The sequence below is a fragment of the Hippopotamus amphibius genome, chromosome 6 (assembly GCF_030028045.1).
Source record: "Hippopotamus amphibius kiboko isolate mHipAmp2 chromosome 6, mHipAmp2.hap2, whole genome shotgun sequence".
NCBI classification, from domain to species: Eukaryota; Metazoa; Chordata; class Mammalia; order Artiodactyla; family Hippopotamidae; genus Hippopotamus; species Hippopotamus amphibius.
In genome coordinates this window covers 62,933,353-62,957,644 of record NC_080191.1, presented here as the reverse complement: position 1 = coordinate 62,957,644, position 24,292 = coordinate 62,933,353, and the positions used below count along the sequence as shown (strand labels likewise).

The 24,292-nt window shown below is 38.4% G+C and overlaps 1 protein-coding gene across 2 annotated transcripts in view; it reads right to left on the bottom strand.

Annotated features, from left to right (window-relative positions):
- CD109 (CD109 molecule) overlaps positions 1-24,292 on the bottom strand; it is a 126,584-nt gene that overhangs the window by 2,277 nt on the left and 100,015 nt on the right. For both annotated transcript variants that reach the window (XM_057737937.1, XM_057737938.1), the window contains 9 exons: positions 19,206-19,287; positions 16,859-17,087; positions 16,161-16,326; positions 14,088-14,278; positions 13,080-13,235; positions 12,013-12,078; positions 7,651-7,793; positions 2,886-3,033; positions 161-263 (listed from right to left, as the gene is read on the bottom strand). In XM_057737937.1, the coding sequence (XP_057593920.1) occupies positions 161-263; positions 2,886-3,033; positions 7,651-7,793; positions 12,013-12,078; positions 13,080-13,235; positions 14,088-14,278; positions 16,161-16,326; positions 16,859-17,087; positions 19,206-19,287 (1,284 nt within the window). The remainder of the gene's footprint in view (positions 1-160; positions 264-2,885; positions 3,034-7,650; positions 7,794-12,012; positions 12,079-13,079; positions 13,236-14,087; positions 14,279-16,160; positions 16,327-16,858; positions 17,088-19,205; positions 19,288-24,292) is intronic.

Sequence of the window (24,292 nt, the reverse complement as noted above, 5' to 3'; positions counted from 1 at the left end):
TTTAAGTGGAAAGCTCACCTCCTGCTCCACCAACTCCTTCACGACCCCCAACAACACCCTCCCCCACAAAGCCAATCCAATGGATGGCCAATTTGAATGAATGAATGAATGAATGCCTGGCTTAACTGCTAAAGTATCACAAACTCCAGGACACACTTACTTGGTTCATAGTAATCCACTATGGACACTAAAGCATCTTGTGTATTGGACACTCTAAAGTTTCTCACAGCAGGGATATCAACACAAAACTGGGTTTCATTTACCTTGAAAAAATACAAAAGACATTTAGTGTGGCAGATTATGTGTTCATGATAAATGATAAGAGAAAGAAATGTCTTTTAGTTTATCAAACAGCTATAGAAATGAACACTTAGGGAGCATTTCTACATACCCAGTACTGTGGTAAGCACTTTCTATAAAGTACATCATTTATCTTAGAAGAATGGTATAAATCATCTTATTTGCAAAGCAGAAATAGAGACACAGACTAGAGAACAAATATACGGATACCAAGGGGGAAATGGGTGGGGAGGGAGGAATTGGGAGACCGGGATTGACACATATACATTATTGATACTATGTATAAAATAGACAACGGATGGGAACATTCTGTGTAGCACAGGGAATTCTACCTAATGCACTGTGGTGACCCAAATGCCAGGGATGCCGAAAAGGGAGGGGCTATCTGTATGTGTGTGGCTGATTCATTCTGCTGCGCAGTGGAGGCTAACACAACATTGTAAAGCAACCATACGCCAATAAAAATTAAGGAAAAGAAAAAAAGATCCTTACATGATCGGTATTGTCCTTAATCCCATTTTACCGAAATGGATAGCGAGAATTAGAGCGGTTAAGTAAGCAGGAGCCCAGAAGCGTACGCTCCTGGGTGCACCAAAACCCCTGTCTCAGCTTTGCACCCCATCCTGGTTGCTGCTACGGACACACACCAGCCCCCTTCTCTGGAGAATCGCCCTCAGCTCACAGGAGCCACTCCATCCAGGGAGCGAACTAACCTCAGAGTGAGGGGTGCAGCCCACAACCAATAACTGACCCATACGGGGTAGCAAAGGCCAGGCTCCTTGCCTCCAGGAAGGGCAGGTAATGCCAATTTAGCACATACTACTGGTTAAGGAATCTGAAATTGATAAATTCCTTCAAACATTCCATTACATACCAATTAGCGGTAAGTGAAAATACAAATTAATCAGTCAAAATGTAGTGGACACTCAAAATAACCACTAACAAGAACATCACAGATACAGGCCAAACCCCAAACTAATTACATTATTTAAAAAGACCTTAAATGTATTTTTCAAACCCCAAGTTAGGCCCATGGCTATCAAGCCGTATTTAATATATGAAAATTACTGAACAGCAAAAGAATCTAGAGACTTTGAATTAGTTTTAACAGCTTTTTTTTTCTTCCTCATTTTAATTCTTTTTTTTCTCAGATCTTTATTGGAGTATAATTGCTTTACACTGTTGTGTTAGTTTCTGCTATGCAACAGAGTGAATCAGCTGTACGTATACATATATGCCCATATCCCCTCCTTCTTGAGCCTCCCTCCCATCCTCCCTATCCCCCAACTCTAGGTCATTACCAAGCACTGAATTGCTCTCCCTGTGTTATGCAGCAGCTTCCCACCAGCTATCTATTTTGCATTTGGTAGTGTATATATGTCAATGCTGCTCTCTCACTTCATCCCAGTTTCCCCTTCCTCCCCCCCCACCCCCCCCCCCCCCCCACCGTGTCCTCAAGTCCGTTCTCTACATCTGCATCTTTATTCTTGCCCTGCCACTAGGTTCATCAGTACTGGTTTTTTAGATTCTATATATATATGTGTGTGAGTATACAGTATTTGTTTTTCTCTGACTTACTTCACTCTGTATGACAGACTCTAGGTCCATCCACCTCTTTACAAATAACTCAATTTCATTCCTTTTTATGGCTGAGTAATGTTCCACTGTATATATGTGCCACATCTTTATCCTTAACAGCTTTTAACCAAAGTGGTTTCTGAAGTCTTAAAACAGCAAGAACACTAAGGAACTAGCTTTTAAAAAGTAGATTCACTGCTAAAGCAATGTAAGTCTGATTCACAGTTGGCAAAAATGGAGTAAGAAACATACATACCCCTGCCATGTAACATGAAATCCTAAGAACACTCAGAACTCAATCTCGATTCCACATATTAATTTCATATAGACGTCAGAAGAATAAACTTACATGCCAGTAGTTTTGAGACATAACAAAGAGTCTTAAATTCCACACTAACCTTTCTCTCACATATTTTATGCACCTTATTCTTGGATCAGTAATTTTCATACAGCAACAGGAAGAGTACATGAAAATTATATAATAATTTTGTGTAAAGACCAAACCTCTGAGAATATTCTATGATTTAAGCACCTAACTTTTCAGTGCAGGAATATTAACCCCTTTGAGATATATTAAAAGCTTTTTTTTAATGATAGCACTTTAAAACATGTAATTAAATATTTCACCATCAGCATTTTTTTTTTCATTAGCAGCATTTAAACAAATATGTTTAGCAATTCCCTGAAGCAAAGGAGTTCTTCAGTTGAGATCTGGACTGCATTTTGGAAATTATATCACAGCAATTTCTATATGTTGAACACCTACTATGAAATAATAATTTTGTTATCAAGACTTTCATCAGGCTCAGTATTAATAGTATTCAGTTTAAACTAATTTTATAATGTCTTTTTAGTGAGGACAACAGATAACTACCACGTGAAAGTTGTTCAGGGACACACAAAGCTGAAATAATGACGTAAAGAAAATATTTAAAGGTAATTTTGAACACAATAAACAGTGGCTTTGTCAGTGGTTACCTATGTGAAACTTAGGTTTTATTACTTACAGAGTCTAAGTAGAGGTTGAGTTTTCCATGGTCATGTTCCACTTTTTTCAGGGTCTCACTCAGGGCAATGGCATCTGAGGACACGGTAAAACCACTGAGGAGGTTAACTTCCATAAGGGCCATACCGCTTCTAGCTGGGCCCAGAAACCTACATCAAAGAGGAGAGGATAGAATAGAACCCTTTAGGAAAAATCTAAAGCTACTGCAAATTATCTTCATATAAAAATTAAGGCTGCCAATTTACTGTTTCGTTGAAAAAAAAATCACTATAGAAAACTGTAAAAAGGTAACTCTTCCCTTACAGGTCTGAAATTCTTATAATTTTCAACCACATGAGGAATAGAACAATGGGTTCCTTTGTCAGCCAGCATGAAATGCCTGCAACGCGGCAGGCTTGGGGCCCTGGGTTGTGAGGAGGGCAACCTTTGCCCCTTCAGCAGGCAACTGTTTTCTAGTGGTTGATACCAAACTGCATTGCTCTTTTCATTTTCTCAAAAGTTGACGGCACTAAGCTCTCCAGCTTAAAGCTAGAAACTGAAACAAAGGCATCACTCGACCGCTTAGCAGGAGACAGTGGCCAAGTCTTCAACAATCTCTTCTTCATCTGGTTTTAGAAAAAGACCAGTAGCGAAGGTCCTTCCCTTTCTTCTCCCACATACTTGGAGCACATTTTGTGTTTTCTTTGGCCACCTTGGGAGAATGACAAGCCTTGGAAAGTTTTATCACACTGCTTGTTCTCTAACCCTGTTGTATACATTGTGAGCATCAAAGCATCTGGGCACCAACAACCTTTGTCTCCTTTAAAATAAATATTTTTCTAAAATCAATAGGTGGCAAGAGCTTTTTGTTTGGATCTGAAAGAGTCCAATGTCGTTATGGAAAGGAGTTTGTGTCCAACGTGAAATTCTCTTAGCATTGTTCAGTTAGTTCCTATTGTCCTTTAAATGGAAAAAGCAAGAAGGGCTGGTAGAAAATCTTGCTTTTTAAAGCAGCAAACCGATGCCTGTCACACGTGATTGAAAAGCCACACAGTACAAGTGCTAACTGTGGCGGGCTCAGCGATCCCAGGCAGCTGAAACCATCTGCTGGCGATGCGCTCAGCCAGAAGAGACGCTACTGAAAACCAATACGGGCATTAAAACTAGAGGGGTTTTTTGAGATGAGAAAAATAGCCAACCTGCTTAGATATGATGACTTCAGTGCACCATCAAAAGTGCCTTGGTTGACCTGGTCTTTCCACAAGCCAGGGGCAGAATTTGCTACATTACCATGCCACAGAGAAACCTTTTCGGAGGTAAGTAAGGGCTTGGACCCTACTGATGAGAATAAAGTGCCTGAAACACCAGATATTCTTTTTATAAAGTGCTACTGAAAGAATTCATTTAAAATGTATTTTGTATTTCACAGCAGATTTTTCTCAGAACTAGTAGCAGCATCTAAATCCTTTTTATCAAGCCCCCAACACTGACATGAAAATACTTCCCTTCTCCAGGTCGTCCAAAAAAAGGAAAAAAAAAAAAAGACATAGATGTCCTCTGCCTACCAAAGTCTATTGCCTATCTGATTCCTAATGCTGGATTAAGATTTGGAATCCAGCATCTTTACATAAGCCCCTATAAATAGTGAAACCACATCATGGTCTGAATATCAGTTTCACCTCATTTTCCTCCTCTGTGTCTTTACTCCCTAAGAGGTAAAATCCCTCTCATTGCTCCATAAGACTCTTCTTCTTTGCCCTTCTCAAAACTATAATTTTAGACTTGCTGTAAACAGCTCTTTGCAGTAGACCAGCCTCATCAGGAAATCCCTTTTCTTGTCACTTTTGCAAAGCTATATCATAACTAACTTTAAACTAGGCACCCTCATGCTCTCTCTGTTCATCTCTGGCCCAAGCACACTTTTCAAATCTTTTGATCACACAATACCTTGCCTAACCTATTGGTTCTTTCTGTAGACCCCAAAAGTAGAAATGAAGAATAAGTAATTCAAGTTGGGAAAGCGGGGAGGGTTGGGGGGGAATAAATTGGGAGATTGCGATTGCCATATATACATTAATAATAAGAAAAAAATATCAAATTGTACACTTTAAATATATGCAGTTTATTGTATGTCAACTGTATCTCAATAAAAGTTCTTAAAAAAAAAAAAGAATAAGTAATTAACAGATGACCAGATCTCTTCCCTAGCTTCCCCTTCAGTAAACTCATGAACAAACTGTGTGAACAAGATAGCATCTAAAGAAAGATCACAAGAAGTCGACAAGCCTACATGCAGTGACCTGAGACAGTGACACTTATCTCAATGATTAACTGAGATTACTTCCCTTTTTTTTCCCTTTAAAAACTGTCACAGCTGAGCAGAATCTCCCGAGTTGATCTCAGGGCATGAGTCCACCTTCTCCCCAGATTGGCAGCTTTTCTGATTAAAGCATCTTTCCTTTATACCAACAACTGTCTCTCAGGTATTGATTTTAGAGCAGCAAGCAGCCAGACCTCAGTTCGGTAACACTGTTTTCAGGATTTATTTTTATTAATTTTTGTCTCCTCTTCCAAATAGTAAGTCCTGCAAACACAAGCCTGTGTCTTTTTGGCTAACCATTATATTCCAAATCCTGACACTGTGCCTGGCACATAATGGAGACTCAACCAATATTTACTGAGTGAATAAATGACTGAAGCAGTAAATGAGAAAAGCAGGGATAATAATAGCACTTACTTCATAGAGTAATTCTAAGGATTAAATGAGATGTGTGCAAGTCATTGGTACAATGCCTAGCATGTAAGTTTGTAATAAATGTAGGTGGTTGTTATTTAACTTGATGTTGTTATTCTGGACAGAGCCCAGCTGCAATCTTAGCAAAGTATAATGGGAGTCCTACTTTCTTCTCAGCTGAAAAGGAAGCCACTGCAGAAATTCTGATATCCCCATGCTGCTGGTTCAAAATGCCCAAATAGGTGGGGAAGGGGGCAAACACATGTGACAATTTATATCAAAATCAGGAACAAGAAGGCCCTGGGACTTCCCTGGTGGGCCAGTGGCTAAGACTCCATGCTCCCAAAGCAGGGGGCCTAGGTTCGATCCCTGGTCCAGGAACCAGATCCTGCATGCATGCCGCAACTAAGAGTCCACATGCTGCAGCTAAGAAGTCCACATGCTGTAACCAAGAAGTCCAAATGCCACAACCAAGAAGTCTGAATGCCACAACTAAGAGTCTGCATGCTGCAACTAAGAAGTCTACATGTCACCGCTAAGAGCCCACATGCCACAAAAAAGATCCCATGTACCACAACTAAGATCCAGCACAGCCTAAATAAATAAGTAAATATTTTTTTAAAAAATACTTTATCAAGAAAAAAAAAGGAACAAGAAGGCCCAAGATAGTAGGATGGTAGCAGTAATGGAGGAGACTGGGTTCAGGCAATGGCTAAGAAGGTTGACCACCTGGAGGAACACCTAGAGATGACCTTGAGAGGCTCTGGCAGCTCAAGACCACATCAGTGACATCCAGCCCAACAACAGCCCAAGGTCAACCAGACACTACAGAATATTTAAAAAGGGCAGGCAGCAGCTCCTTAATATCAGCGCATCTTGCAGTAACACCCAGTTTAACACCAAATCCTGCAGAAGTAAGAGGGTAGACTGACAAGGAAGAAACTGTAAAGTCTCTTGATTCAAGAACTTTCTAGGACTTCCTAGGTGGCGCAGTGGTTAAGAATCTGCCTGCCAATGCAGGAGACATGGGTTCAAGCCCTGCTCCAGGAAGATTCCACATGCCACGGAGCAGCTAAGCCCCTGCGCCACAACTACTGAGCCTGTGCTCTAGAGCCTGTAAGCCACAACTACTGAGTCCATGTGTCACAACTATTGAAGCCCACGAGCCTAGAGCCCATGCTCTGCAACAAGAGAAGCCACTACAATGAGGAGCCCGCACACCACAATGAAGAGTAGCCCCTGCTCGCCACAACTAGAGAAAGCCCATGTGCAGCAATGAAGACTCAACTCAGCCAATAAATTAAATAAATTAATTTAAAAAAAAAAAGAACTTTCTAAAAGAGTTGCTCTCAAACTTATTACTCCTTGCATTAGAATAAGCAAGAAAGCTGAAGACAGCTTCACAGACCCTAAATCTGTGAAGTCAGTAGTCTTGAAGTGGATACCATTTTCTTATGACTTAACAAGATCTTCAGATGCTTTGGACACAGACCAAATTTAAGTCACCTTAAGAGGTACTCCCAGAAGCTGTAAGTGCCTAATAATTCAATGCAAGGATCTTCTAAACTGGAACATTTTCACTGTGTCTAAAAAAAAAAAACTATGCTCTTCACTGAATTTGCACACTCTTAGGAAGTTTTGAGTTAAGTGCATAACACTAAAGGTTAAATATGAACCTGGAATAATTACTTAACAGAAAAACGACCAACAAAAAGAAATAATTTTGGAGTATTAAACATGATTCATTAAAGTTTTTATAAATTAAACCTGAGTTTTATTAAACTTTTCTACTCAAATTTGTTATAAATACAAGGAAAAATTGTAAATAATTTAGGCATGTTGAGAAATGCCTAAATATAATTAGCAGTATTTCTAGTTTGTAATCTGAAGTGTAATACATAACTGAGATCTTTGTTAAATGTAACTCCTTACATTGATATAGATAATTATATAGTTATATTAAATATAATTAAACATATAAATAACCATATATATTTATCTTCAAATCTTTTTTTTAAGGAGAAGGAGAAAAAGGAAGGACTTAGAAACCAACCTTGTGCACACATTCAAATTCAAGTGATTGATATCATCTTTATTATCTCTTACAGCAACATCTAAATCAAAGGCTTCTTGATCTTGGATAGATCTTCGGACTATGGAAGATCTGGAATCTTTCACATTATATATAACATTAAGCTGAAATAAATAATAAATAAGCATAAACAATAAGTTACTAGCAATAAATTGCCTTCCTTATGTATTGTAAATATTAGGTAATGATTCTCTTTGGGATAAACCCAACTACAGGAGTGAGTCAAAAATTATTCGCACTATGGCTGTAGAACTTATTTTAATTAACTTTTAGAAAAGATAGATACATCATTTTTCAACACAGTCTCCTTGCTTTTCAATACATTTTGTCCATCTGTCAACAAGCTTTCATATTCCCTCATTAAGAAATATTTTAGGCTGAGCTGCGAGCGACAAATGCACCACTGTCTTCACTTCTTCATCAGAAGTGAATCTTCATCCTCATAGGGCTGCTTTCAGGGGACCAAACAGGTGAAAGTCTGATGCAGCAAGATCAGGACTATAGGAAGGATGCTTTAACACTTTGAAACAAAGTTTTTGCAGAGTGTCAACAGTGTGGGCAGAAGCACGCAGACGTGCATTGTCATGCAAGATCACAATGCCCTTGGATAGCAGTCCTCTGCATTTAATCCTAAATTTCGGCTTCAGATCTTCAATAAGCATCTCACTGTAATGAGCATTGTTGATTGTTGAACGTTTTTCCTGATAATGTTCCAATACTGGACCTTGAGAATCCCAGAAAACTGTAAGCATCAATTTCCCAGCTGATGGTTGACTTTTGAACTTTTTCTTGGTTGGCAATTGAGGATGTTTCCAATCCATACTCTGCCGTTTACTCTCAGGCTCATAGTGATGAATCCATGTCTCATCATCAGTAATGATTCTCTTTAAGTAACTATCACCTTGCTTAGAGTATTGGTCCAAATTTTGTTTGCAGATATCCAAACGCTTCTGTTTATGCTCTTCCGTGAGTTGTTTCAGTACCCATCTTGCACAAACTTTTCAAAACCTAAATCTGTTGTTGATTACTTCATTTTGAGATGTTAAAGCATTCTCCCTATAATCCTGATCTTGCGGCATCAGACTTTCACCTATTTGGTCCCCTGGAAGCAGCTCTATGAGGATGAAGATTCACTTCTGATGAAGAAGTGAAGATAGTGGTTCATTCGTGGCTCGCAGCTCAGCCTAAAACATTTTTTAATGAGGGAATAAGAAAGCTTTTGACAGATGGACAAAGTGTACTGAAAAGTAAAGAGGTTATGTCAAAAATGATGTATCTATCTTTTCTAAAAGTTAAATAAAATAAGTTCTACAGCCAGAGTGCGGATAATTTTTGACTCACCCTCGTAGACTTACAATTTTCAACCTAAAAAAAAATTAGTTTTACTAGCTAACAAGGTATCATTATTAATAAACATAATTATAGAAGTTTATAAACAATGACTTTTAAGCTCTTTATTGGAATATAATTGCTTTACACTCTTGTACCAGCTTTTGAGGTACACCAAAGTGAATCAGCTGTCTTTATACATATATCCCCATATCCCCTTAAACAATGATTTTTAAAACTGATAAAATTGTTAGGTAATATTCCAAGTATCACAGACCATCGTAGACAATATTCGTGGGTATTTTTTTTTCAAATAATGTAAAACATTCCCTTGAGGGAAAAAAGTTAAACTATTGCCAAGTTTCTTGAAGGCAACCACTAATTTCTAAGCTCTGCTGCCCAACTGGAGTCATTTTTCACAAACTGAAACTATCAGTAACACAAATCAAAATATCCTCATCCAAGAGCCTTGGTAGAACAGAAACCCATTCAACTACTAAGGCTTCTTTTTGATCATACAATGTTTTTCAAAGATGATGAAATAAATGATGGATTTCAAGTCAACTGGGTCTTTTTCAGCATATACTCTGAGCCCACCACCAATGTGAGTGGTGCTGTGAGGACCAGTGTTTTCCTCAAAGGGATTCTAAGAGCAGAAGCTTGGGAATGTCCTCTAAATTTCCTAGGCCTGCCTCATGTCAAGTTGAATTGGAATCTATTTAAAATCTTTACCCATTCCGCTTTTTTTGATACTAAGGTTCATAAACTTTACTATTACTATGTAATATTGTATTTTCTTTTGCTAATACTTACACACACACACACACACACACACCCCACTCAGACCTAAACATGTAGTACCCACTGTGCATTTACATTTTAAAAAAATCCTCTCTCTAAGCCTTCATCTTTCAAACCTAAGCATTCCAACTTTTTATTCTGCCACACCTATATCACACAATCCTTCATTCCCTTGATAATTCTGGAATATCTCAGTATGGACACTCTCCAACTTTTTCTTAACTATAATTAAAGTTGTAGAGTATTCCTGGAGCAGTTGAAGAATGGTTCCTTCAAACTGGAGAGACAGCCTCCCAATTTTCACCACCCCCCTTCCTGCAGCACGCATTTTCCTTTAGAGACCAATCTCATCAGGAAACAAACACGACTACTAGATTTGTCCCCTGGGTCATAATTACTATCCACCTATAACTAAGTGTCAGTGTTTATATTTGGCCCACAGTAGAGCTCAACTGCTGACTCAGAGAACTTCAGGAAATCTTGCAGTTTATTTCCAACAGCTTTGTTTTTTATCATCCAAAAGAGGTTAATGTTTACTGCAAACCTGAGAGTTTTCCTTGCCCACCTTTTTCCAGAGCACTTACACAAATATCAACAGAAGGAAATATCAATACCTATTTCTGGGTGACCATCTTTTTTGCAATTTTTTTCTCCAAGAAGTACCTATTGGTCCCTACCTTTCGTTTTCTGCATGTTGATACAGACATACAACTGGTGAACATTCTGATCAGTAGGTACCATATTTACTGCTGTGTCCTTCAAACCTCAAGTAAAAATCATTTGACTTCAGTAATTTATCTACATATGGTTTATCAAGAATCAGTTCCAAACAATTTGGTAGTTCAAGTACATATAATTTTTCAATCGTATCTAACATATCCTAAGTATTTACTTTCGGATATACTCTTCACATGAAAAGACAGCTTGGGAGTGAAAATGTTCACATGGTCTTTGTTAGTATAAAGACCAATACAAAGGGACTTCCCTGGTGGTCCAGTGGTTAAGGCGTCACTTTCCAATGCAGGGGGTGCGGGTTCTATCCCTGGTCAGGGAGCTAAGATCCCACATGCCTCAAGGCCAAACCAAAACATAAAATATAAGCAATATTGTAACAAATAAAGACTTTAAAAAAAAAAGACCAATACAAATTACTCACTCTCTTCTCTTTCTATCCTTTTCACTGAATACTGTTCCTTTTAACTGTGATTTTTCCTTGATTTTTAAAACACATTTACTGTGTTTTGAGTATCATAAAAAATAATCTTCACATTATTTTTAAGTTTCCAAATTACACCTGACCATGTGCCCTTAGCATTGTGCCTTAGCAAGTATATCTGTTCTCTCAACTAGAATAGTTGTACTAGTTTTTTAAAAAGTACCTTTTCTGTATAATAGCCTTTTAACTTTCTCAGTAAGTCTTTTGGGGTTTGTTTGGTTTGTTTTTTTTAACCAAGCACATAATCTTTTTTAATATTATCACATACTATTTTGCATCCCAATAACACGACTTTAAGTTCCCATGATTTTCATGTATTATTAAGTATAGTAACTTCCATTCAGTATCCATTTTACTGTATCCGAAGTATACTATAAAGGGTAGATTTCTTTAGATTTTCTTCCTATAGCAGAGCACTGAACATATCATGCTCTAATTGTTTTATTTGCAATATAAAAATTGTTTTCTTTACAATATAATTTTTATTTATAATATAAAATTTTACATCAAAGGGACACATTTCCTATCTTCAAGTCAATCATTTATAATACTATGTTGACCTTTATATTGTTAAATGAATATTAAGAAACAGTAAGTAAAATGCTATATGTTTATCAAGTCACAGCAGAAACTCTACCCAGCATTACAATTTCTAAGCTGTATTTTCACAAAAAAAGGTGGGAGTCCCCAAGATTCACATGAATCATGTTAGAGGATTTTAATCCTCACTTCAAAAAGCATATAATGCTCAAGAAATATTCTTCTGATAGGTTATCAAACTATATAGTTGCTGTGTACTCACTAGCTAGTAATATGTTTAACACTTTTTATTAAGGCTAGTGGTTTACCTTGCCTAAGTCATAGAAATAACTCATTAATAATTTTATATCACCTAAGTTAAAGATTCAGCAGTGCCCCAAACCAAAGAATTAGTGTGTCAAGTCATATTTAACAAAACAAAAATAAACATTACATACCTGACAAATAGCAAATCCAAAACCATTTGCGGAAATATTAACTGCAGTTGGCTGTACCACATCAAGCTGAATGAAGATGGAAAAAAGTGAATAAGGCTAACTGTCCATATCCCGGTCCTTCCAACCAGCACAAGAGACCACGTTATCCCTCACTGGGAGTGTGAGCTGTCTGTGCTCTAAAGTTCTAAGAACTTTACACAGCCTCACATGTCAAAAGCTACAGGTCTACCAGATAAGGGGGACAAAGGCAGAGAAAGTGCACATGAGTGCCATGCACAGGTCTGCCCTTCTGAAGGGGCTGAAGCATGAAAGACAAGAAAGTCATCCCTCCCTCCCCAAGCCTCCCTAAGTCCGTGGCCTTCCTGGGAACACAACGGCACACCATCACCGACTGGGCCCAATGCTATTCCTTCTTTTTCCTTTGCTATCACCCCTCTCTCTCAGGTTCTAGTCTTAAAGTTACTGCTTCCATCCATTACCCTCACCTTCCCACAAGGTTAACCAAGGGAATAAAGTTAGGATCTAGCATAGTCCTTTATTCCATTTTAAAGAAAGAATTCTACTACTGGTTCTATCAATTCACCTATGAGAACATGAGGTGTAGCCAAAAGGAACACGGTCTTCGAAACCATGGGTTCAAATCCTAGCTCTACTGTTAAAAGCAACATGATCTTGGGAAAGTTAGTTAAACTCTCTTAGCCTCAGTTTTATAATATGTACAGTGGGGATAAAAGTACTTGCTTCTCAGTGTTGGTTTGAGAAATAAATGCAATAGCACAAGTAAAGAAATCTGGCACAGGGCCCGCAAAGAATAGGAACTCGAGTATTCATTCCTCTCCCAGTAAGACAGGGCCCATGTTTTCTCCTTTTCCAAATCTTTTCAAAGTTCTCAACCCCTCTTCCCTTCCCCAGCTCAGCAAATTCAACCAAAGGAGGGCACTCCTTCCTCCCAGGACAGGGCTCTGGGAACAAGTATTTGTTGAAGTCAACAGAAAGGAAACAAAGCAGTATTCCAGCAGCAGGAACCGTCTACACAGACATTCAGATAGCCACCCCTGTGTCCACACCTCGGCTGTCTGGAGGAGAAAGCGGTTCTGTGTGTTAATCACAAACTTTACAGGACTCAGTGAACTGGGCCCCATCACGGTCACTCGGATGTTTGTCTCTTCTATGTTCATTAGGGCTGCAAATTCAGACAGGGCCTTCAAGGCCACAATGGTGTCCTGTTAGGAGAAGAAAAAGATTCGTGCATATAAGCATATATTAAACCCTCCAAAGAGTAAATTTCAGTAATGTTTAGGATACCACTACACACTCATCCACCTTCCTTGGGAGTGGAACTCTCCTTGATTCACCTTTGAATCTGCTTGACCTGGAGTACAGGGAAGACTCAGAAAACACTGCTGACTGGAAATGAACTCCTACTATACCAGGTGCCACAGATGAAAAATGGCTAGTAAGACAGGGAACTAATTTATCCCACATGAATATCAGATACAATGCTTATATCGAAGATGAGAAAAAATTAAAGTTAGTAACCTTTAGTTTAGGTTACTAAACTTTTTTATATATATTTATTTTTGGCTGCGTTGGGTGTTCGTTGCTGTGCATAGGTTTTCTCTAGTTGTGGTGAGCGGGGGCTACTCTTCGTTGCAGTACGTGGGCTTTTCATTGCAGTAGCTTCTCTTATTGCAGAGCATGGCATCTAGGCACGTGGGCTTCATTAGCTGTGGTGCATGGGCTCAGTAGTTGTAGCACACGGGCTCTAGAGCACAGGGTCAGCAGTTGTGGTGCACAGGCTTAGTGGCTCCATGGCATGTGGGATCTTCCTGCACCAGGGATCGAACCCATGTTCCCTGTTGGCAGGCAGATTCTTAACCACTGCGCCACCAGGGAAGTCCTTAAGTTATTAAACTTTTAAACTGCCATGTAATTTTATGAAGTCATGAAATACAGCAACCACATATAGTAAAAAATCTATATATATATATTTAATTTTATATAGAGTCAGTTTTACATATACATATTTATTTTTATATATATAGCTAAAGAAATTTAAAGCAATCAGCACTCACCTGAGTAGATGCAAAACCTCCCAAGCTATTTCTTTGCCTGCTTAGCCACCTCATAATTGGGATTCCCTCAGAAATCTGATGCTGCAGGAAATGTGAGAGCAGGGCATAGGCCGCAACTTCAATATCCAGGGACCTTGGTTGCCAGGATTCAGAAAGTCTGGACACTGATGACACCCAGAATTGCATGCCTCCTGCAGGAGAGAAACAGTAATGGTCTGGCCAATTATGGAAAAATTGCACTTGAATTCATTAAACATTCCTACACTGGCCCAAGTTCTCCTTGACTAGCATAAAAATATACATATTTCTATACATGTGTATATTTATGCCAAGCAAATATATGTATATTTACACACACACACACACATAAACATGTACTTATATGTCACTTCTTAAACTATTAAAACTTATAAATTTTCATCCTTTTCCTATTACTTATGTTTGAGGACATTTTCGTAAAAATATTTTCCCAAGAGTAATTCGAGACACAGTGAGGGAAGGGGAGGCTAGGACAAAGTGAGAGAGTCGCAGTGACATGTATACACTACCAAATGTACAACAGAGAGCTAGTGGGAAGCTGCTGCATAACACAGGGAGCTCAACTCGATGCTTGGTGATGACCGAGGGGGGTGGGAAAGAGAGAGTAGGAAGGAGGCTCAAGAGAGAGGGGATATGGGGATGTATGTACACATGTAGCTGATTCACTTCATTGTACAGCAGAAACTAACACAACATGGTAAAGCAATAATACTCCAATAAAGATGTGAAAAATACATACATAAATAAAGAGCTCGAGCTCACTCATCTACCGAAGGGGAGGGGGGAGAGAAATTCCATATGTTTGGCTCCAGACCAAACAACAATAAATTAAAAAATAAAAAATACTACATTCCAGGCCATCCCAAAATATTTTAGGACACATTGGAAAGAACCCTGTTCTGGGAATCTGCCATTAACCAGCTCTAACATTCTGGGAAACATTCTTTTTTTCATTATCTGAAAGTTGGTGTTATAAGTTCAAAATTCAAGTCTCCAAGAAAAAATGAGGGACCCTGCCAGCTCAACAACCTTCCTAGAGATATCCCTGCTAACCCCCAGATGAATATCCTACTTGGTACATACCCCTTACCCATTCTCTCAAATTTTACAATTTAGATGATGATTACACTTCAGTGGAATGTGAAATAACCACATCTTAGCCAACAAAAGAAGCAGAAATGTCAAGGACTACTTCAGCCTCTATACAATAATCTTCTAGTCCCCAGCAGTGCAACAGGTAATAAGGATTTAATCTAAATTACTGCTAATAACACCACATTTTTTATAGTCTCAGAAGTCTCTAAGCACTTTCCATACTTACCCCTTCTTGAATAACAGAGTTTTGAATAAGCTGACATGACCTAAAATTCTGCTCACCCACTCCCCTCCACCACACACACACACACACACACACAGATCCCTGACTATGCAGGCCATTTGGGAAGTAATAACACCTGTACTTTTTATCCTGTTGTAGCCCATAAGCAATGTCCATTCCAAAACTGTTAAAAAATCATACACACAGCTCACTAACAGCATTTTTTGACATTTGAATTTCTATTAGCGTTTTAATTCACATTTTGAACACTGGCTATGTGGTAAGCCCTGCACAATATCTCACTGAATCCTCACAGCAACCCTAAAACAGGTATTACTCCCATTTAACAGATAGGGAAAATAAAGCTCATAAAGGTAAGTAACAGAACCAGAATCTGAGCCCAAGTCTCTCCAAAAACCAAAGCCTTAATGATCACTCAAGGCCACCAAACCAGAAATGGCATCAGACAATTCAAAGGGTAACTGACACATGGCAGAACATATCTAAAAGAAGGAAACACCCAAGGCCCCAGATTCTCTAGAAAACTCTTGCGGAGAGTAGCAGCAGGATGGCCATGTCAGCCCATTCTGATCTTACCTGCATCTCATTTTCACCCCATTCAGAAGATGTAAATGTAATCAACTTCATATCTGGTGTACAAAACTTTCTCACATCATTTACACATTTCATAATGCAGAACGGGCTGCACGCATTACCTTCTTGTTCTGCTCTCCAAGTCAGCATATTCAAAGCATCCTTGGCTTTAGGGCTCCTCACAGATGACAGCGCATAAGTTACAAGAGCCAGGGTGTAATTGTCTGAAATTCCTCTATCGAATTCAGACTCCAAAAAATTGACAGACTCCTGCACATCAATGTTAGGCTGGAAAGAAAAAATATATATTTTACTATTCAAAATAACTTGTGACCACGTATTTAAATAAAAAGCATTTCAAGCATTCATTCAAAAACAATTTGTGTCTATTAAGCACCTGATTTTGTCCTAGGCAATGGGAATCACCCCTGATCACTGACATTTAAATATCTGCCATGTATTTTGAAAATAAACTGCTTTTCAGGTTTTACAATCAAATAGGCACCATTCCATAGAGGGAAATAAAAAATAAGAAGTGGAGCTTTTGCTAGTGTTTCTCCCATTGACTATCATGAACTAAGATGAGGGCATAAAACATAGCCTGAGGAAGATACTTCTCATATATGATCTCAGGTGTTGAAGCTCTAAATTGGGAAAGTTTATATTCGCAGCTTTTGGAATGTAGCCACAAATGCAAAGCAAAAGAGTACTCAAATTGGAGACTTCAAATGTGTTGGAAAATTGCAAAATTCTTTAAGTTTCCCGACAAGACCTACCTTCCTTGTGATTTTCCACCCATAATTTATTAAAGATTAAATACCTGATACTTTTTATATCCCAGGAGAGAAGTCACAATATAAGCCGTAAGGGTTACTGGACTTTTAGTGCCACCTTGAAGCTCACTGTGGATCACTCTTCCTGGCTCCCAAAATTCGCCACTGGATTTTTGACGTCCTTTGAGCCAAGTATATGTTCTGTGTAACACATTCTGATCAATATCTATGTAAGGATCAGCTTCAAGGAAACATCTTAAAACAAAAGCTGACAACCTTGGTGAAAAGGGGGGAAAAATTACATAAAATACACTTTATAAAGTCCTCCAAATTACACTGAGCAAGAAAACACCAACAATAACAACACTTATCCCCCATCAGAAGAGTCACAAAAGGGCCAGTCACTGAAGAAGGAACAAAGGGAAGAAAAAGAAGAAAGAGATAACAAAGTGAACAGCTCAACCGGGCCAGTGGGCGTGGCTTCCCCTTGAGCGTGGCCGGGAAATTCCAGGGCAACTCACAGAAGAGCAGAGTTGGTAAAGAACTTGGAAATCATCTAATCCCGCCTCATTGTTTTATAGGTTGAGAATTCAAAACTTGGAAAGAGGTAAAAAAAATTGTCCAAGATTATTCATCTTTGGACTGTTCCGAGTATTCACCAAGGAAGATCTCATCACACATTTGGCTCAGCCCTAAAGCAGTGGATGAAGTATATTTAGTTCGCAATCAGACTGTAGCGCTTTTAAGTAGAGGAATTGGATATTTTCTCTCCTATAGAACAGGAATCAGCAAATTACTGCCTGTGGGCCAAATCTATCTGGGCCAAACGCAGCCCACAGTCTGTTTATATGTGCCTCTCCCCATCCCCCACCTCCCACCCTCCAGCTAAGAACAGTTTTTAAAAGGAGAAAGAAAGAGAGGGTGAGGGACTTCCCTGGTGGCACAGTGGTTGAGAATCTGCCTGCCAATACAAGGCACATGGGTTCAAGCCCTGGTCCGGGAAGATCCCACATGCTGCAGAGCAACTAAGCCTGTGCGCCACAACAACTGAGCCTGTGTTCTAGAGCCCACAAGCCACAACTACTGAGCCTGTGCGCTGCAACTACTGAAGCCCGAGTACCTAGAGCCCATGCTCCACAACAAGAGAAGCCACTGCAATGAGAAGTCCGCGCACCATCAGCCCCAACTCGCCGCAACTAGAGAAAGCCCACGTGCAGCAATGAAGGCCCAATGCAGCCAATGAAAAAATAAATATATTCAAAAAAAGAAAGAAAGAAAGAGAGGGTGGAGGGAAGAAGGAAAAATAGGCAACAAAGGCTCTATGGGGCCTCCAATGCCTAGCATATTTACCACCTGACCCTTTAAAGAAAAAGGATGCCAATCTCTGCTACAGAACACTAAATATTGAGGTGAAAAGAATATCAAGCAATAAAACACTGAAAGCTTTCTATTTATGGATCTATATCCTGACTCGTGTCAAAAGAAAATCTGAAGCAGATCTGTTTCATCCTATAAAAGATTTACTGCGGTAAACATTACTAATATTCAATATTATGCAGCTCTCTTTCACTTTGGGTATGCAAAGGAATTCAGTTCCTTGTCCCCTTGACATTAGGCATGGCCATGGGACCAGCTCCCATCATGATAAAGTGATAAGAAATCTTACACCCTGGCTGAAGCTTCTAATTGCCAGTGCTGGATACTCCAGCCTTCTGTCCCCTGGAGGCTCTGGGTGAGATGGGGAGATGGTGGCTGAAACAAAGACTGCTGAGCCACAATGGAAACACAGCATGAGCACAACCTTTGTTAATAAACCACTGAGATTTAGAGGGTTGTCACCACAGCACACCTTCTCTAACCCTTCTGAAATCATTAGCCAATCTCTTTGAGTGAAAACAAAATTGAAGATAGTACAAGGAGAGAGTAATCATCCAAAATCAGCCACAAGGAGAGTTCATTCTGGAGGAAACTCTGGGTGTTCATTACTTAAGCCCATCACTGTTTTTTTCACAAAAAATAACCTTCAAGAAACTACATTGACTGTGTTAACACAAAATTCGTGTTGACTGTGTCTGATTAAAAAAAGAACTATGTCACAATACCCCGTATTTCTAACCAATTTTTTTTGCCAGCTGCACCATCATCATAAAGTATTTTATTGCTGCTTTTCCCATCAAAAAAGGGGGATTTATGACTTTCTTTTCTAAATAAAAACATCTGATTTATTAGTGTTTTAAAATGATATTTAAAAAGGAGAATCTCTTTTAAAGCCAGGCTATGGAAAGAGCAGCCTCCAAGCCAATACAGAGAGACATCTGTCAATTTCATGGCCATCGTGACCTAGTAAGAGCCCATTCCATGACATGGATTTGTTCCATTAGCAAAAATACTTACCAAGTGCTCCCAGAAGGGTCATCATTCCCAAAAGCACTGAAAGAGCCATCTTCCCTCTGATAGAGAAGTTCTCTCTGGTAACCTGAAGACACCAAAATAGACAGATAATCAATGTAATCAAATTGCAATGAATGGAAGTTTCTAATCATGACTTCATATGGAGGAAACATGGGCAGAGAATGGGAAAGAAGAAGACATGAAATCAACACTCACTGAATATTTTCTATATTATGTTCTGTGGGAGATTAGGAATATCAGGACTTTTCAAGTAGAATGCATAAAATAAGAACTGCGATAGCCCCAAATTGGAATAAAGTCAGAAGAATACCATCACACAGACAATTCTAGCCATTCAAAAGAAAATAAGTTAAAAAGTGGAGTGTTTAACTCTGTAGTGTTAACTACAATGGTTTCAATGCTTAGTCATCTAAAATTGCTTGCTACCTAAGAAAAATACTAGCTACAGTATTGTAATTAAAGTTTAAAGCTAAAACAGGAAGCAAAAATACTTTCTACTCTTGGACTAGCAACAGAAGGGAGAAAATTGCTAAATAATCTAAGACAATGGCTCTAGAATTTTTTTGATTATGACCAACTCAGGTAAACCCCAAAACTGACTGGTCTGCCCAAACATCAACTCCAAGTTCTCACTGAAAAAAAAAAAAAAAAGCATGGAGGTGGTAATGAAGTCTTCCTATAGAACTAAATTGGGGAGGGGTTAAGGCTCGTAGATCTGCTTTAACAAAAGCAGATGTTTTATATTTGCAAATAAATGGTTGCAAATAGAGGTAGATAGTTCATATTTGCCTGCAGGTCTCAAAGTCCAGTGACTAAGAAATCATAGGCCAAACAATGAAAGATTCACCAGACAACCCCAACGAACCAACTTGTTAAAAATGAAATTAGCCATAATTTATCATGAAAAGGCAAGCATAACCAACCTAATAATAATTAACAGGAAGGACTTACTATTATTATTTCGTTAACTTTTCTGTTTGTCTTATAGCTTTTTTGACACTCATTTCCCTTCTTGCGGTCTTCCTTTCTGTTCATTGATGTGTGTGTGTGTGTGTGTGGTGATGTGCTTTGATTCCTTTCTCATTTTCTTTTGTGTATCTTCTATAGGCATTTTTTTTTGTGGTTAACATGGTACTTACACAAAACATTTCATAGTTATAACAAGCTATATTAAGCTGATAACAACTTAACTGCAATCATATACAAATACTCAACACTGTTACTTCTCTCCTCACACAAATTTCATGTTATTGATGTCACAAATTATGTCTTTATAGTGTGTATCTACCAACATATTTTTGTAGTTATAATTATTTTTGCTTCTGTATTTTAACCTCTATTCCAGAATTAAAAGTGATTTATGCACCACCAAAAAAATTTTAAAAAAAAGCAATCATAAGAAGGAGCCAAAAACATTTCCCAACTCAAGGCTTTATCAGTGATTCTCTAATAACCACGAATTCTTCCTGAAAATTACAGGATTCTACTACAGGCGGGGGGGGGGGGGGGGCCGTAGGAGGGGCACACAGAATGAACCCAATAGTATGGCCATGTAGTGCCTGGCAACCATAAGCATTAGTAAAATGTTGAATTCAATCCCTAATAAACTCAAGTAATGGGACTTCTCTGGTGGAGCAGTGGTTAAGAATCCATCTGTCAAGGCAGGGGACACGGGTTCATCCCTGGGATGAGAAGAGAAGATCCCACATATCCCGGAACAACTAAACCCGTGAGCCACAATTACTGAGTCCGCATGCCCAGCTACTGAAGCCTGAGTGCCTAGAGACCATGCTTCACAATAAGAGAAGCCACTGCAATGAGAAGGCTGTGCACCTACTTCTCATTGAGTAGCCCCTGCTCAGCACAGCTAGAGAAAGCCCACATGCAGCAACGAAGACTCAACAGAGCCAAAAAAAAAAAAAAAAACTAAAACTCTAGTAACAAAAAATTTTTACTTTATGAATACCACATTTTAGAAGCATCAGTAAATGTAATTATTCACATTTGACTAACAAAATATGAGTATTAGTAGTTTAAAATTAGTTAATTTGCTCTTTGTCCCAAACTTTTCTCCTTGAGCCTTCCCGCAAGAAACCCCCAGCCAGATCTGAGTATCTGATTTAAGCTACAGTAAGACAAAATGTGTAAAAAATAAGACACTGTTTCACACTGACTTTTAAGACCTATGGTAAAAGAGATGTAAACGGCACTTAAGTGATGAGAGAATTTTCTTAATTTGAAGAATGGAGTATTAGGTTATAATCTTTATGTTTAAAACTGAAATATTACAGCATGGTAACTAAACAGCCAACTTTTACCCAACAATGACTATGTGTCAAGAACTGGTCAAAGCCCTTTTCAGGTATTAACTCAGGTAATCCCACAACTCTATGATGCAGAGGTTACTGTTATCCACTTTTTGGAGATGAAGAGAACTGAACTCAGAATATACCATGTGCAAGGTCACACAGCTTATAGGTACTGAAGTTAGGCACTAGCCAAGGTCAATCTGTCTCCAAAGCTGCTGCTTCCTACTAATTCACAGAGCTCTTTCAATGATTAATATGGGAAAAGTCCTTCACACAGTACCTTTTACATGCTGTCAGTAAACAATAGATATCACTCCATAACATGGGTGTAGAAAAAGACTTTCTAACCATCCAGTTTTTAAGAAAAAAAAAATTGACTACAAAAAAAAAATTGTTTTAAACTTTTCCATGGCAAAACACTATAAGCAAAGTTGAAAAACAGATGACAAATTAAAGAAAATATTTGCAACATATAAGAAGGATAAAGGCCTAATATCCCTAATGTTAATACTATATAGATTTTATGTATGTGTTTTATATATTAATACTATATACCTTTACATACAGATTGTATAAAGAATTTTTTTAATTTAGGGGAAAAGATAAAAAAAACTCTTTTAGAACAGTCCAATCAAAAAATGGGCAGAAGACTTAAATAGACATTTCTCCAAAGAAGGCATACAGATGGCCAAGAAGCACAGGAAAAGATGCTCAACATCACTAACTATTAGAGAAATGCAAGTCAAAGCCACAATGAGGTATCACCTCACACTGATAAGAATGGCCATCATCAAAAATTCTACAAATAATAAATGTTGGAGAGGGTGTAGAGAAAAGGGAACCCTCTTCCACTGTGAAGAACAGTATGGAGGTTCCTTAAAAAACTAAAGATAGAACTACCATATGACCCAACAATCCCACTATTGGGCATATACCCAGAAAAAAACATAGTTCAGAAAGACACATGCACCCCAATGTTCACTGCAGCACTATTTACAACAGCCAGGTCATGGAAGCAACCTAAATGTCCATCAGCAGATGAAAGGATAAAGAAGATGTGGTACATATATACAATGGAATATTGTTTAGCCATAAAAAGGAATGAAATGGGGTCATTTGCAGAGACATGGGTGGACCTATAGACTGTCATACAGAGTGAAGTAAGTCAGAAAGAAAAACAAATATCATATATTTACACATATTTATGGAATCTAGAAAAATGGTACAGATGAACTGGTTTGCAAGGCAGAAATAGAGATACAGATGTAGAGACAAAAGTATGGACACCAAGGGGGAAAAGGGGGAGTGGGAAAGTGGAATTAACATATACACTAATATGTATAAAATAGATAAATAATGAGAACCTGCTGTACAGTAGGTTTGCTGTACAGTAGAAACTAACACAACATTGTAAAACAACTATATCCCAATAAAAAAATAAATAAATAATAAAATTTAAAAATTAAAAAAAAAACTCCTATAGAGAAAAAATGCACAAAAGACAAGTACAGGCATTTCATAAAAAAACACAGAAAGACAGACCTTAAGATAGGAAAAAATGTTCAACTTTATAATAGGTGAAATGCAAATTAAAACTACATATTGAGATACCATTTCTTACCCATCACTTTAGCAAAGATTCAAAGCTAGACCATCCATCTTGTTGGGGAGGCTGTAAGGAAACCAGTACTCATCCACTGCTAGAGGGAATTCTGAATGGTACAACTCCTACGCAGGAGAATATCTATACCTATCCTACTTCTAAGGATCTACTTGAAGATACACCTCCAACAATACAGAAACATATATGCAGAAGACTACTGATTGCAGCATTATTTGTAGTTGCAAAGATATTGGAAACTAGCTAAATACCCCCAAATTAGAAACAAGTTGTGGTACATGTGTACAGTGGAGTACTACACAGCTATGGAAAAGAATGAGGACTCTCTCTGAGCTGATGCAGAACAAATTCCTAAACACACTGTTAAGTGAAAAATAGCACACATAGTGTACTACCTTTTGTGTAAGAAAAAGAGAAAATAAAATAAATGTTAATTTCTGCTGAGAGAGAAAGAAAGAGAGAGAGAGAGAAGTTAAACAAGAAACTAACACAGACTATTAGTCACAGAGGGTAGGAAGAAGGGATTGAGAGACACTCCTTTGCATATACCTTTTAGAATAAGTCTGACTCTTGGAAGCATGTTACTGTTTTACATATTCAAAAAATAAAATAAGAATGAAAAAAAGTAAATGACAGGCACCATTAATATAACCTTAGTTCACTCTAACATGTTTTAGTTAACCTTGAGAAAAACGCTACATATAATCTCTTCCTTTGTCAGAGCTTGTCAAGGATCACAGAGAAGCTGAGTGATTTTCTAATGCTCACAAAGGAAATGACCAAAAGAGTCCAAGATGGTCTCCCTCAATTTCCAATTCAGGAGTAAATCTAACCCAATAGCAGACTTTACCTGTGAACTTGATCTGACAAAGGTGGGGAAGGGGAGGGGAGGGGGAGGGGAAGGAAGGGAAACTCCAGGTCCCTCCATCACTAGAGGAGGTGCTTCTGTGGGAAGACAGACCAACCTGAGGCGAGGACCAAGTGCCTCTAACCCCCTGAATCACATCAACAATGGCAGTTCCAAGTATGAGTTACTGTAAAACCTTCAGAGAGATGAGATCATGGAGGTGAGATCAGTGCTTACAGAAATTATCCCTCAGGTGGCTGACTTCCAACAGCCACCATTAATATCAACAACG